This window comes from Catharus ustulatus, chromosome 4, assembly GCF_009819885.2.
Source record: "Catharus ustulatus isolate bCatUst1 chromosome 4, bCatUst1.pri.v2, whole genome shotgun sequence".
NCBI lineage: Eukaryota > Metazoa > Chordata > Aves > Passeriformes > Turdidae > Catharus > Catharus ustulatus.
In genome coordinates, this window is record NC_046224.1 from 52,193,525 (window position 1) to 52,208,747 (window position 15,223).

The 15,223-nt window shown below is 42.6% G+C and overlaps 1 protein-coding gene across 1 annotated transcript; it reads left to right on the top strand.

Annotated features, from left to right (window-relative positions):
• The first annotated feature begins 8,401 nt into the window (after positions 1 to 8,401).
• AVPR1A (arginine vasopressin receptor 1A) lies at positions 8,402 to 12,559 on the top strand. The gene is made up of 2 exons (XM_033058098.1): positions 8,402 to 9,410; positions 11,102 to 12,559. The coding sequence occupies exons 1-2, from the start codon at positions 8,402 to 8,404 to the stop codon at positions 11,383 to 11,385; spliced, it is 1,293 nt and encodes a 430-aa protein (XP_032913989.1). The 3' UTR covers positions 11,386 to 12,559.
• Positions 12,560 to 15,223: the final 2,664 nt, after the last annotated feature.

Genomic DNA, 15,223 nt, shown 5'->3' on the forward strand with positions numbered 1-15,223 from the left:
GTGCTCTGTGGCAACTGTAGAGATACACTTGTCCCCCCAAATAACAGACTCAACCTCCTGGGGAAGATCAAGCCATTTCTCTTTAACTGTATGTCCTCTCATACTGGTGGTGGTGATGGTGCCAGTGGACAGTGACAGAAACAGAAGGATGTTGCCTTGTTCAAAACAGGGACAAGCATTTTCTAGAACTCACTTGAGATAATGATGACTCATACTGTTGAAGGTGAAAGAATTTTAAAAAGAAAAATCACGATTCTTACAAGTAGGGGCATAGGTGTTACAAGCATATTTTAGGACTTTCTTGCCACATTGTAGACAGGGGACTGGAAGGACTGAAATACGTCAACAGCAGCCAAAATCTGTAATGTTGACGAATTTTCATGCAGTGTACCCAATTTATTCTAGGTCTGAACTGCCTAAGAATTCAGGAACAAATGTGACTTTGGATCACGTATTTTACTACCATTCCAGTGCTTGTAATGTACTACATCCACCCTTATACATGCTCTCCTGGTAATTCCCACAGCTACCCCAGATGAAATATGCAATGCAGTGTTTTCTATACCGGTTAGAAAAGATCCAAAGAAAATCACAACCACTATGAAATAGTGCCATTTTCTTCTCAGTAAATGATACAGGCACTCAGGGAAGACCACTGGAAGCAAACACTAATGGAAACCTTCCATAACAATCAGTTCTATGAAGATTTCATTTTTCGTTTTGGAGAAATGCAAGGAAAAGCTTTTTCTTCTTTCCTTTTGTAAAGTTCCATATATAAACACTCTTAGAAGTCTAAGAAAGTTTCAGAAAAACTCTATGTACTGGCTTCCAGCTGTAAAATTCTGTTCCAAATTTTCTTTACTCCTCAGCTCTGTGATCTGGATCTAGCTACTCTACTACAATCACCTCTGTTCTTCCCTGTATAGCTGACAAAAAATTAAAATATAAAATCTATTTTCTCGAGTCCAAAAAAGCCATTTCACATGGTTTACTAATCCTTGCTATTGGCAAATCAAGCATAAGCAGTGCAATGGCAGAACTTACCCAGAAACCATTAAAAATGTTTATTCACCAGACATAAAATTGTATACTTTGGCTTATAGCTTGGCTATATCTCATGGAAATGCTTTTCCTCTCATGTCATCCTAGCCAGTTTGTTAGTACATCCTATCCCCTAAAATTTATTGCTTTATTATCATTCTTTATCTTAGGAGCATACAAATTTTCCTCTGGTCATAAAAGGAACAAGTAAAATGTTATATGATATAGAGCTTCTAAATATGATGATAAGGAGAGTGCAAAGAGAGTTTGCTTAAAACTGCCAGGTAGAGAACTCGTTTGGAGTGAAAATTATAAACTGTAGTAGATTAAAGTATAAAGCAAGAATACCTCGAGGGCCCTGAAACTGCAGTAATTATTATCACTATGTTCTCCCTGTCTAAGTACTTACCATGATACAATTTATGCAACAGCAACTTGGATACCTACACAAATCTCAGGCCATGTTTGATCTAGGGCTGCTGACTGTCAGTCTGTACCCACATGCACTTAAAAAACCAAACAAATGCACAATGAAATAAGTAGCAAAGATACTCAGTGCACCACCTAAATATAATTGATCTTTTTCTCCTTTTTTCTGTTGGTCTGCTTCAACCCCCAAATCTACCTCATCAGGCTGAGGCACCAGGGCATCTCTTGGCCGTGCCTCAGACACAGAGCTGCTGCACGTCACACTGTTTGGATTCTCCTTTCACAGGCTCACGTTACCCAGACAGCTCCAAAACCAACCATCTCCCTGACCTGTATTTCAGCTTCTTTCTCTCTGACTGTCAATGTCTGAATCTTCTTTGCCTTCCTCAATACCATTATTTATTTTGTTTTTTCTCTGGAGATGCCTGAACAGATAAAAGCCTGTCAGCTGTCAGCACCGTCAGTTTGTTGCTAGCTCAGATAACAGCAGGAAATGTGGTGAGAGAAGACACATTGGGAAAAGGTAGGGAATATGCTATTTGTCTCTTCTTCATGTTGAACACATTGCAGGCCACAGCTCAGGTAAAAGACACCACTATACCTGCAGCCTTCAAACTCCTTACATTGCATTCTAATGAAAAAGTATTTTGGTTAAAATATTTTTAGGCAGTTTTCTTCCAAAGAGGATCAGGCTTTACATGGAGAGAACAGTCTCACAGAAGATAGTCCTATAGAAACTGGAAAAATGAATGTGTATAAGAATCCATAATATTAGCTGACCCTTCTGCCTTCTCCAGAGTGATAAAAACTGGATCCTATTTCTCAGGAATGCAGTGGGAAAATAACGGTGATGGTAGCACTCTGAACTACCAAGCTGGTGAGAATGCAGCTACCACAATATTTTCAGTACAAATTATATGAGAGGTGCTTTCTTTACATAATGGTTGCATTAGTATTCTGCATCGACCACCAATATTGCATATCAACAGTCCCTTCAAAATAATTACCACGAGAAAAATTACACACATACATACTCTTTCAAAACTATAAATTTTAAACTGCTTTAGAGCATGTATCCTAATGATAGCTACTAAAATAAATTTTGTCATTAACAGAAGCATTATCCTTTATTCCACAAATATTGAGTGGCTATGTGTTTCAATTAGAATTATGAAGCAGTAGTGCTCTGCCAGTATATTCTCAAACACAATATGCTTTCAGTTCTATGCATAGTTCTGGGATAAATAAAGTTTTTTTTACAATGACCACTTATTACACAAATCCACCATTTTCTAGAATCAGTTGATAGTGCCATTGTCAGTAGCACTTAAATCCCTCAGAAAAATTGTTATGCATAAATTTTCTGTATACCTTCCTACTACTTTAAATGCCTGGACAGAATCTTTATTAGTACTATAATTTTTTTTAAGAGAGCTGCATCTCACTGTGTCAAATACTTTCTGAGAAGATGGCACAGAAATAACCCTTAAACTTCATTTCAGTTTGTTTACATTGATTACTTTTGCCACCAAAGTTTATGAAGTATTTTCCTCTGGCTTGGCTTAGTGTTAACGAGGAGAGAATGCAAGAGTCATTCATAACTTGCCCTTAGATAAATCAAAAGTTCTAGAAGGTGTAAGGAAGGTAGGTGTTAACAGTGACAGAAACAGCAGGTCTATTGGGTTTGTGTGACAAAGTTTTGGTAAGGGGTGAGAGATAAGCTTTGTGAGAAGCTGCTCTCCAGCTGAGGAGGGGAGTAATAGAATGGCTCTGGTGGACACCTGACATCCAGCCAGCATCAGCCCACCCCAGTAGGTTACATATGGAATGAAATTCTAGATAGGAACAATTTAGAAACTGGTTCGAGGAAATAAGAACCTTTTACATTTCTGAAATAAGAGAACTGAGAGGTACAGCTACTGATTATATGCTTAAAGCAAAAACACTGAAGCAATATCTGTAGAAGGGTAAAATGCATATTAAGTCTCTTTCAGGTCTGGAAACTCTGAAATTAAACAATTTCACCAGGTAAGCATATCGAGGAAGCTCAGTTCTAAACTTCTCTTATTCTGCTAATGACAAAATGGAATGATTCTGTGGATTTATGGATTGATGACTTTAGTTCTTCAGATTTAATGAGAGATCTGCTGGCTGAGGCTCTAGTTAAACCGTCTCACAGATTTTTCTTGTGCCTTGGACATGTTGAAAATCTGATCAATGTGATTCAATGGGGAAAGGCAGGAGCTTTCACCACGTTGTTTTGATATGTTCCTTCCATGAGGTTATAAACACGCAAAGACCAATTAAGCCTTCAAATGCCCACTTCCTTCGCTGCCTTGAAATACAGACAAGCTGCTCTGTTAACATTTCTTCAGGGGAACTCTGAACTCAGCATCCTGAAGGCCCTTATTGCTGTCAACCAGGTCAACGAAGGATGATACAAGGAAAGAGGCAAAAGGAAAAGGGCAAAGTGCTGCTTCTTCTGGTGACGTGTATCTGCACAGGTCCCCCTGTAACACTGCCGTATCGACCTCCACGTGCTGGTTTTGGCTGGGACAGAGTTAATTTTCTCCACAGCAGCTTGTGTGTGGCAATGTTTTGGATTTGTGCTGGAAACACCGTAGATAACAGGGATGTTTTTGTTATGCTGAGCAGTGCTTACACAGAGTTGAGGCCCTTTCTTCTTCTCAAGACACCCCACCAGTGAGCGGACTGGGGGTGCATCAGGAGCTGGGCGGGGATACAGCAGGGAAAGCTGTCCCCAGCTGCCCCCAGGGATATCCCACACCGTGTGATTTCATGCCCAGCACATAAGGCTGGGGAAAGAAGGAGGAAGGGTGGGATGCTCAGAGTGATGGCGTTTGTCTTCCCAAGTCACTGCTGTGCGTGACAGAGCTCTGCTCTCCCGGAGATGGCTGAACACATGCCTGCCCATGGGAAGTAATGCATAAATTCCTTGTTTTGCTTGGTTGTGTGCGAAGCTTTTGCTTTACCTATTAAATTGTCTTTATGTCAACCCACGTGTTTTCCCCTCTGGTTCTCTCCCCCATCCCACAGAGGAGGGCCGAGCGAGCAGCTGTTGGTGCTCACTTGCTGTCTGTGGTTAAATCACGACACGCCATCACGAAAAGAAATGCAGTATGGCAGGGATGGCCAGACGTGACTTCCTGTGTATACAAATACCAGAATCTAATTATGCTGTTAGAATAAAATTATATCTAATTATGTGAGCAAAGGAACACTTGGGGCATAACCTTAAAGCTCTTTTTTTCCTGGCCCCTTATCGACATTTCCAAACACTAAAATGGGCTTTTGCAAACTGAATATTGAGGGCTAATCTTGAATCTCTGTCTCTTACAGATGCTTTCTTAATTTTGTGTTTTCCTGAGTAGGAGTTGGCCCTTAGTCTCACTTGTCTCTTGGTCTTGTACTACAGCCTTTTCAGAATCCTAAATTCAAACTTGTAATCTATTTTGAAGGCGGTTTGAGTCAATTCTTCACTTGATTTTGCTCTGGTAGCCCAAAAGCTAGACCAATAGAGGGCCAACAAGGCATTTTTCCAGGAGTCTGCTCTGTGAGCTTTGTGTGCTGCTGTCCGCCTTCAGGTGGCATTTCCTTCACAGGGATGGCAAATGCAGGTTGCATCTGCTTGTCTCCCTGGGGACCCCAGCTTTTAGAAGTCCCTCACTCAGCACATGGGCTTTTCCCCATGCTTGTTTCCCATAGCTGTGAATTCAAAGTTTGGGATCTGGAGCATCTAAGTCTTGTGGCTCTCTGGGAAGGCCTGTCAAACTCCTCCTTATTTACTAAATTGTGTCAGTCAAAGGGAGCATTACAGATACTTTGAACTTGGAGACAGATTGCAGGAGACAGCTGTTCATATCTATGTAGATGTTTTATGTGCTTTTTAACAAGGCAGCTGAATCCTCAACATGTAAACAGACCTCTTTTTTTAGCAGTGCTTTAACCCTTATCCTTCATGAGGAATTTATTTTAAAAGCTTGATTTTTTTTTTGCCTATAGCAATTTTTGCAACTCTGATTGCTAGAACAACTCTTCACAAAACCTGGCAGACAACCATAGTTTGACTAAAATTCCAAACAATAAGTTTTCCTGAAGATTATGCTGAAAGCTCCCCCATTTTCTGTTAAAAATGTATCTTGCAGAATACAAATCATCATCAATTTCCCAGAATTAAAATCTTGAGTCTTTGATTTACTCAGAGCATTTATTTTGCCTGGAGGAAGAGGCTGAGTCCGGAGGTAAAGTCACCATCACAACAGCAAGGAATGAACAGAAAGCAGCTGCATTTGACAACACACTGGATCATGTTCCAGTTAGGTTTTTGAGTACTTTACAGAACCCATTCAGTCTTCAATGAATTCAGCACTCAGAAAGATAGCTGTCAGCCTTCAAGCACTTTTACAGAAACCTGTATGGCAGCAGAGAACATGCTGGAAATCCTTGCCATTCTTAGTTCTATAAGAAAGCTGTGTGCCTAGTCAGAACAAATAAAGGTTTCTAGTAACAGCAGTCTCAATTTTCTTTACTGAGAGTTCAGCTCTAAACTGAACTCCAGGTGAATCACAGGGCAGAAATATTAATTTGTTCTGTCAGCCTTCCCAGTGGCAATTTTTCTCTTTGCAAAGATGTTCTACAAGTACTGATTAATTTGAAGAACACAAATAATCTTAGGATTAAGCAACTAAAATCAGACTAGATGCTGAATAATCTACTATAGAAACCTTCGGAATTGTGGGTTTGTCTGGAGAGTATTTTTTAACTACTAGATGTAAATAAAATTCCCTACTGACTTATCTAGGTTTATTGAAACAAAGGAATTTGCAACAGCCTCTTTAGGTATGCTATCTATAAAAACATCAATTTTGACCAATATGGGAAATGAAACAAACAAATACAGCAAGACTAGCCCTAGATTATTTCTGTCTGATGGAGTAAAATATAGTAAAAATTATTATCCATATCGTGCTTAATATTGCACATAATCACTAGGTATAGCCTTGTGCAATGATATGCAGACAACTGTCCAGCCCTTTGCTCTGGAAACATTCTTATAAATGCCATTTAGAGGAACAAAGAATGGGGTGGAAAAGGAGTGTTTCTGAGTTGATGTGGGCTTGACAAACTCTCAGTATGCTGAACTAATACAACCACATTTATCTTATCATCTGGTTGCTAAAAATATGTCTCTTTCAAACCTGAATATCATCTCTTCTGTTAATGGATGGCATACCCAGCAGTGAACAGAGCTTTATGATCCTCGCCTAGTTTGCACAGCAGAAAATCTGCTAGCAGAGTTTCCTGAGTAACATTGTTCATTTATGTAACATTCAACTCCTGTCAAGCATGTCAGAGACACAGGCAAGGCATGTGAAAGAAGCCTTGGTAGTGGCGCAGCGTTGTGAGATTTGTGATATGTAGTTTAATTTCCCCTCTCTATTTGACCTGGAACTTGTAGTCACACCAGGTTCCCAGGTCTAATACAATAAATAGGCACAAAGCTGTGGATAATGCACTGAACTATTCGTAAAAATGAAGTTTTGGAACAAAAGTTTAATAAATAAGTTTGCTAGAAACTGAGGATAGCCAAATTTATTGTCTGTATTTCCAGGTTTTGGGAGGGCTTACAGTTTCATTTGGAAAACTCGTGACAACTATTTGCACTGTAGGAGCAGGTGTCCTCCTAAACTGCTGCCACTGATCCCAAGCAAAGGAAGGGTGGTGACAGACTGGGCTGGGTGCACATACCCACTCCAGGGCTAACAAGCCCAGAAAGTGGCAAAAAGCCTTGCACGATGTTAACATGTTCAGAAGCCTATCATCTTGTACTTTAAACTTTAAAACTCTTCTGGAGTCAAAAATTTTGGAAATATCTCTTTTATTAAAGAAGTAAGATTTAATCTTTCATTCTTCCCCATTTTTAATTCTCCCTGTAAAACCACATAATTTTTGTAACTGAATTTAACTGTAACCACCTATGAGGAGACCTAGGGAATTTTATTAAAAACACAGTAAGTCTGGTTTTTCTTTGTTGCATTTTGTGTGCCTGAAGGAAGGAATTCTAAATGAAGGGTCAAATTCAGGTTCCAGTGAAATCAGGATATAATCCACACTCATGACAATAGGACCAAAATTTTCACCAAGTCCATTAATTCTACCAAGAGGAGGAAAAATCTTCATCTAAACCTTCTTCAAAACAAGAGTTTTAATGGCCCACTGCTAGAAACTCTCCAGTAAATGTGTAGCTTTTGCTTGTACTTGCAGAAACGTGCGGTTTAGACCTACACTAAGGCTTGGATGGCATTTATTGTCTGAGATGTAGTCCTGAAACCTTCAGAAACACTAGGTTGCTTTGAAACTCTGCACTATTTCTTCTAACAATTTACTTCTCTGGGGTTGATCCGAGCATAACAGTGAAATGCCAAGGGCCCAGGTGGACTCTCCCAGGGCCAAACCAGCCCCGCTTACCGACAAGTGACTTCGCCTTGGCTAGAGGCGAGATCGGGGTGTGCAGGCTGATGCTGACAGACCTCCGTTTGCTCTGCACGATTACGGCAGTTTTACTCGCAATTATGAGTGCTGCTTTCCCGGCCCGTAAGGGAGCTCTCCAGGTATCGTTCCGAGCTCCCGGGGCCGGGAAGGGCTGCGGGTCCCGCTCCCCCGGGGCGCAGCGCTGTCGGGGCGGAGCGGCCCCGCTCCCGCGGCGGGGCGGGCGGGCGGCGGCTGCCGGGGAAGGGGGGCTGGCGTCAGGCGCTGGGCGGCCACTGGCGAGGGAGCTGCCCCCCTGCTCGCCTCGCCTCCCGCGGCCGGGGGGATAAAAGCACCTGGCCGGGCGCTGCGGGCCGCCGGAGGGGGAAAGCGGGCGAGCGGAGGAGCAGGGGCCGGGCCGGGCCCCACCGCAGCCCCCTCCATGCGGCTGGCCGGCGGCGCCGGCTCCCCTCGGGCTGTGCCCTCGCCCGGGAATGGCAGCCGCTGGCGGGCGGCGGAGCCCGGCGGCGACAGCAGCCCCAGTCCCGAGGCGTGGTCGGGGTCGCCGAACGGCAGCCTGGGCGGCTGGGACCCCTTCGGGCGGGACGAGGAGCTGGCCAAGCTGGAGATCGCGGTGCTGGCCGTCACCTTCGCGGTGGCGGTGGTGGGGAACGGCAGCGTGCTGCTGGCCCTGCGGCGCACGCCGCGCAAGGCGTCCCGCATGCACCTCTTCATCCGCCACCTCAGCCTGGCCGACCTGGTGGTAGCCTTCTTCCAGGTGCTGCCCCAGCTCTGCTGGGAGGTCACCCACCGCTTCCACGGCCCCGACGGGCTCTGCCGCGTCGTCAAGCACCTGCAGGTCTTCGGCATGTTCGCCTCGGCGTACATGCTGGTGGCCATGACCGCCGACCGCTACATCGCCGTCTGCCACCCGCTGAAGACGCTGCAGCAGCCCACCAAGCGCTCGTACGGGATGATCGCGGCGGCCTGGGCTCTCAGCCTGCTGCTCAGCACCCCGCAGTACTTCATCTTCTCGCTCAGCGAAGTGGAGCGCGGCTCGCAGGTCTACGACTGCTGGGCTCACTTCATCATGCCCTGGGGGCCCCGCGCCTACATCACCTGGATCACCGGTGGCATCTTCATCGCGCCTGTGCTCATCCTCATCATCTGCTACGGCTTCATCTGCTACCGCATCTGGCGCAACGTGCGGGGCAAGACGCGCCCGGGGGAGGCGGCAGCAGCGCGGGGCGGGCGGCGGGCGGGCGATGATGGTGGCCCGCGACGGGGGCTGCTGCTCGCCCCTTGTGTCAGCAACGTCAAAACCATCTCCCGCGCCAAGATCCGCACCGTCAAGATGACCTTCGTGATCGTCTCGGTGTACGTCGTTTGCTGGGCGCCCTTCTTCACCATCCAGATGTGGTCCGTCTGGGACCAGCGCTTCCCCTGGGTCGGTAGGTGACGCCGCCGCTTGGCCCCCGCGGCCGCCCCGCTCGCGTCCGGGGCTCAGCCGGCTGTCCCGGGGCGCTGCGCAGCGCGGAGCCAGCGGGGGTAAACGGGGAGCGGGAGCGGAGAGCGGGACCGAGGCGCGCCCTCCCGGCCTCGGAGCGGTGCCTCTCCCGCCGGGGAATAGCGGCTGAGCGCCCTGGTGGGGGAGAAGCGACAGCCCCGCGCCGCCGCCGCCCTCGGGGCCGCCCCGCCGGCACCGCTCGTAGCCCCGCAGCCGGCGGCCCCGGGAGCGGCGGCGGCCGCGGCGCTCGGCTCGGCCTGTCGCCTCCGGGGAGGAGCAGCAGCCCTGCCTCCTCATCCCGAGCAGAACGAGCGCACGGAAAGCGGAGTATTTGCTGCCGTTATCCGAACCAGCAACATTTTCGTCCGTTTGAAGCTGCCGATAAGAAAACTTTAGAAATGTTTAGTTTTGTTGAGAAGCATGCACGCACACATGTCGGAGCAGTTACGTGAAGAGAGAACTTACTACGTCTTCTTTCCTGTATCTGCTGTCTAGTAATAGGGTTGATCACACCCTGAACCCTTCCTCTCAGCAAGGCAGTCACCTCTGAATAGCTCCAATAGTCAAGTCACCGGTTTTCATGAATCAGTGGCAGTTTAGACTTTGGAGACACCTGTCCTGCTGTTAAATATGGCTGAAAAAAATTGGCGAGTTTAAAAGCTATCACACAGGTAATGACAGGCAGCATAGTGACATATATTCTGTTTCCTCATAATGAGACAGCAGCAAATCAAAATATTGGAATCCATAATTTCTTGATTCTTTTTTATATCCCCAAATTATCACTTAGTGTAGGGAGAGTATTGATTACCTCTAATACGGGACCTAAAGTCAAACCTATAATGCAGATCTCTGTAGAGAAATATAGGCTTGCAGTACACAGATTTATTTTCTCCCTTCAAAGGAAATGATATCAAATTGAACAGATGAGTATTTGATAGGCTTGTTTGAAGAGATTCTTTAAATCTATGGAACTGCATAACACAGTAATTATACTTCTTTGAAGATTCAATATTTACAAAGAAAAGTCACTGATAATTGATTAGACTAAATACATATATAGAGCATTTGGTCTAACTATTCACTAGTTATTGATGGTAGAACACCAAAGTTTTTTCATGCTTAAGTGCTAAGTTCCATTTTTCCCTCAAGAAAAATTTTTTCGACCTCCAAAATCCAGATTTGATGGACAATCCAGTAGTTAGCTGAGCATTCAATACTTTTCAGCATGCAAATATATGTAGCAAAATTCAGTGTTATTGGAAGCAGTGGAAATTTATCATTGTCTCCCAGGGTCTGGAAAAAACTTTTCAGTATTTAAAGCAGGTACTTATCAACACATGAATACACATCAGTGGAAATGTGACTAAATCATTATTTTGGATGGATTAGCCCGTAACTTATTCTGTCACAGCTTTTTGAAGTCTGTTCAGAGAAATCCCCATTGACTTCAATGACAGCCTTACATAAATAAGACCTTTACTGATTATGTTCTCATTATTTGTTCCAAACGCTGCAACTCAACATTTAGTACTCGAACACTCAGGAAGATAAATCCAATGGTTAATGAAGCAGTTGACTGAATGGTACAAGTGTTCTTTTGATGATTAAGTTGCTTTCTCTGCCCCTCCCCAGATTCTGAAAACACTGCGACAACTGTTACAGCTCTGCTGGCCAGCCTGAACAGTTGCTGTAACCCGTGGATCTACATGTTCTTCAGTGGACACCTCCTCCAAGACTGCCTACAGAGCTTCCCTTGCTGCCAAAAAATAAAGCAAACGCTGAGTAAAGAAGATTCAAACAGCAATAGCAGGCGACAGACTTCTTTCACCAACAACAGAAGCCCAACCCACAGCCTAAACACATGGAGAGAGATGCCCCACTCCAAGTCGACCAGCTTCATCCCCATTCCAACATGAGACAGGCCTCAGGGCAGGCAGGGCTTGCAGTCCTGTCACAGTGTTTGGGAAGCTCGTGGCACTTTATTTCAGTCCAGGGCACCATCATATTACCAAGGAATGACTAAGATGGCCATGAGACAAAAAGTGCCACCTTGCTTGATAAGCTATGCTGCAGCATGTAAATTATTTTCTGAAAGTTATTTAGGATTTGAGCAACTGATCAGGAAGGTGTGGCAACAATAAAGCAATTATTTTTTTAAAATAGAATTTATTTTAATTTTTTGTCTGTTTCTGAAATACTAAGTGCATTGTTTGCTTGCTGTTTAAAACAGTAAAAATAATGGAGTTGTCTTGTATTGGGGTAACTCCACTCTCTAATGTTAATGCATAAAACTTCTCATGATTGTCTGATGAAGTCACGGGGAAAGGAGACAGTATGAGCAAGATTACAGTTTAGTCTTAAACATTAAAAGAAATGAGTTGTGAAAAAAGTCTTGGCTGTCCAGATAGGGAATGGGGTTAGACAGACTCTGAGTTGTTGGAATTCAGTTGCTCATCATGCTTCATCTTGTGAAAGTCTAGCAGTTCTCAGACACTGAAATTTAACAGCCCTTGTGAAAGCAAATCTTTTAGTGCTGTTGATATCTGTACGTGTTGGGGGGTTTCATTTTTAGGGGGACATTTCCTTTTCCCTTCCTGTTGATGGAAATTATACAGTATATGTGTGTGTGTGTCTTGTTGCACCTACTTCAATTTTTTAAAATAACTTTAAAAATATATTGATAAATAAGTATGATATTCTATGACTAGCTCAGCACCATTACAAACAGTTGCACCAGGAAAGCTCAAAATGAATACCAGAACCACTTGCTTTATTGGTAGGAGTGCCATCTTTTTAAAAATTTTTTTTTTTAATTTACTAAGACATCTAGGATCAAGCTACATTGCTTGGTTGTCAAGCAAATAGTCTCATGAATTCAGGAGAGTGTAGTCATTTCATAAGAACTGTAGAAGTATTTGAAGACGTAGAGAATCAAACTTACAACTCTTCTGGGAGCATACAAAAATTGTCAATGTTGTTGGCTTGTCTTTTTATATTATTATTTTTATTACCAGCTCCTGACAATATAGTCTTAAAAATTGTCTGTAAACTACAATAAAAAGTCATCATAACACCTTTGCTAATTACAAAGCATTCAAGGTGTGCTTGTTTTCAGTACAACGCATGCTAAGTTGACTGTAGTTTATTTATATGGTAAACAATCCTATTGCATCTTTCTGTGGAGCCTGTCTCTTACACAGAGGTTGGGTTTTGAAGCTCCTTGAGTAAGTTTTGCTGAGTTTTTCAGTCTTGAGAATATCTTTCAGAAGTACAGCTACCTGTCTGCTCTGTTTTCCTGAGCTCAGCAACAGCTAGCTTTCTTTCTTTCTTTCTTTCTTTCTTTCTTTCTTTCTTTCTTTCTTTCTTTCTTTCTTTTACTTCCTTCCTTAATTACTTACTTACTTCCTACCTTCCTTCCTTCCTTCCTTCCTTCCTTCCTTCCTTCCTTCCTTCCTTCCTTCCTTCCTTCCTTCCTTCTCAGTAATAGTAGCAGAATTAATAGTTAGATGCAGAATAAGATCATATTAAACCACTCCAGAAGCTCCCCATTGATTATTCTGGGCAAAGAATAGGGAATATTATGCCTAAAAGAAATTTTTTTTTTGTCACTAAAGCCTTTGTCACAAAGACTCCATTCTCTTCTTTCCTTGTGTTTGCTGTTGTTCAAAGCACTAGAACCCAGAGCACAGTGTGGTGGAACAGCTTACATTTAACTGACTATCTTTTTGACCATCTTTAATTTACAAACGTTACTACAGCTCTCACTGACTCTGGACGAAGGTTTGTGAACCTGAAGCTATATTTTAGTAAAAAAAAAATGCATGCAGTGATGTTGTGTGTGTGCTTGTGCACATTTTGCATACTGTGTATATTTTGCAATTAGATAATTCACAATTACTGAAACTGCAAGTGTTTCACTATCCTTTGCCTAGTTTTCTGTTTGTGCTACTACTTTCTTTCTACATGAAATCTGTATTAAAAACCAATTAGCTGTACTAACAGAATTTTCATGTTTGCATAATTGGTTTTTCTGTTACACTTTAAATTCAAACAGAAAAGATAATGAAGAAATGTGTGTAGAATATTGTTGATAATAAAAATGAACTGGGTAAGGACCAGTATATATATTAAAGCAAACAGACCAAAAGTATAAATTTAGGTTTTTTTCAAATATGCTACAAAATCAAGGTTCACACTTGGGGCTTGTCAGCATAAATTTCCCCTGTGAGTGTCCTATAGTTTCTGTAATTAAACTGACAACACAATTTATCAATATTTGGTTTCCAGACATTTTTTGTAAGTACTGACTTTTTCCACATAATTGTAATTTTGGAAGACACAGACAATATTTTTTATTTGTTCATCTGAGAAGATATTTTTTAAAAGCTACTTTGGGTTATCATGGGGGTCCCTAATGGAAGCAGAAGGAAAAAAAAGATTTTGAAACCATTGCAAGTTTAAAACATGGAAACTCTAACAAAACTGCATATTTGTTTGATCAAAAGCATTTTGGGATTTTTGCTCATATAGATTTTGGAGGGCCAGAAATGTATTTGGTAATGCTAAATATATTTTACAAAATTCAAAACACCTTCATTTAGTAAGTTGTGTCCATGAAAAGCTTTAAGGAGTGAACGAAACTAAAATATCTTTCTGTTATACATTGTGCATGAAGAACACAAACAAATAAAGAATATGCAATCAGCTTTCTACTATATGCTGCTAGTATTGTTAAAATCTGAAACTGAGTACTTCTTCATGTTTTAGAGGGGTTATTTTGATATTCTTGTTTTAAAGAATTGTCCTCTAATGTAAAACATGATTGAATGGATGAGCCTGTACTCTGTTGTTTGTTCTGGTGTTACTAGAATTGAAGCATTTTAAATTCAATTAGATGGCAAAAGTGGAGATGATACAGACGATGGAAAGGATTTTATTCATTTATACAAGAACCTAAGGCCAAAAAGCTTCTTTCCATTAATTTCTTTTAAAATTTGCAGGCAAACATATTTTTGGCTCAGGAAAAAAAAAAAGCCATTGAAAATCAACTCATACGAACAAATAACAACAACAACAAAACAAACCAAAAAAGGTTGGGTTCTTTCCCCTCTGTATTACCACCTCAAGACCACAATCTACGAGAAGACACAAATTCATGTGTGCCCTGTACTTTGAATATAAAGATTTTGTCTGCAGAGAATCTTATATCCAATTCCACATTGTCCAGATTGAAGGACCTTGCTAAAATGCATGCATGCTCCTTTCCACTCATGCATATGGAAACCAGAGCAGAAGAAGGAATGGCTTTGCAGAACTGGATGTTGTCCTAGGGCAGATACTGGTGACCCAGCTTTGGGAGGCGAACACAGACCTTACAATAGAGCTACTGCTGAAATAAGTTACTTGTTGCATTAAAAACCCTCTTACAGAGTTCTCCCAGGCTGAGTTCCCCACCTACAAAAAGGAATAATTAAATACTCTTCTAAAAATGTGTCTGCACAAATTTCAGTCCCTCTTTACATGGAAGACTGGGGAGGCAGAAGGACACTAGTTGGAGCTGTAGTTACTCTTACAAGCTAGTTTTCTATATTTTGCTTTAGGAGTGGGCTTTACTGGAAAATGTATCACTTGCTACTTGGGTAAAGGATAAGTAAATGGAAAAGTTTCAAGGTCCAGGACTAGATCACAGCTGCTCCACAGAGAGCAGTCCTGGCTGGTTCAGGTAACAGTCCCTAACACAAGAGTAGGACCAGC

Excerpts from the sequence above, each read along its gene's own strand:
- AVPR1A (XM_033058098.1), top strand. The coding sequence starts at position 8,402 with ATGCGGCTGGCCGGCGGCGCCGGCTCCCCTCGGGCTGTGCCCTCGCCC. Across the intron at positions 9,411-11,101 it reads CCAGCGCTTCCCCTGGGTCG|ATTCTGAAAACACTGCGACA; the intron begins GTAGGTGACGCC and ends GCCCCTCCCCAG.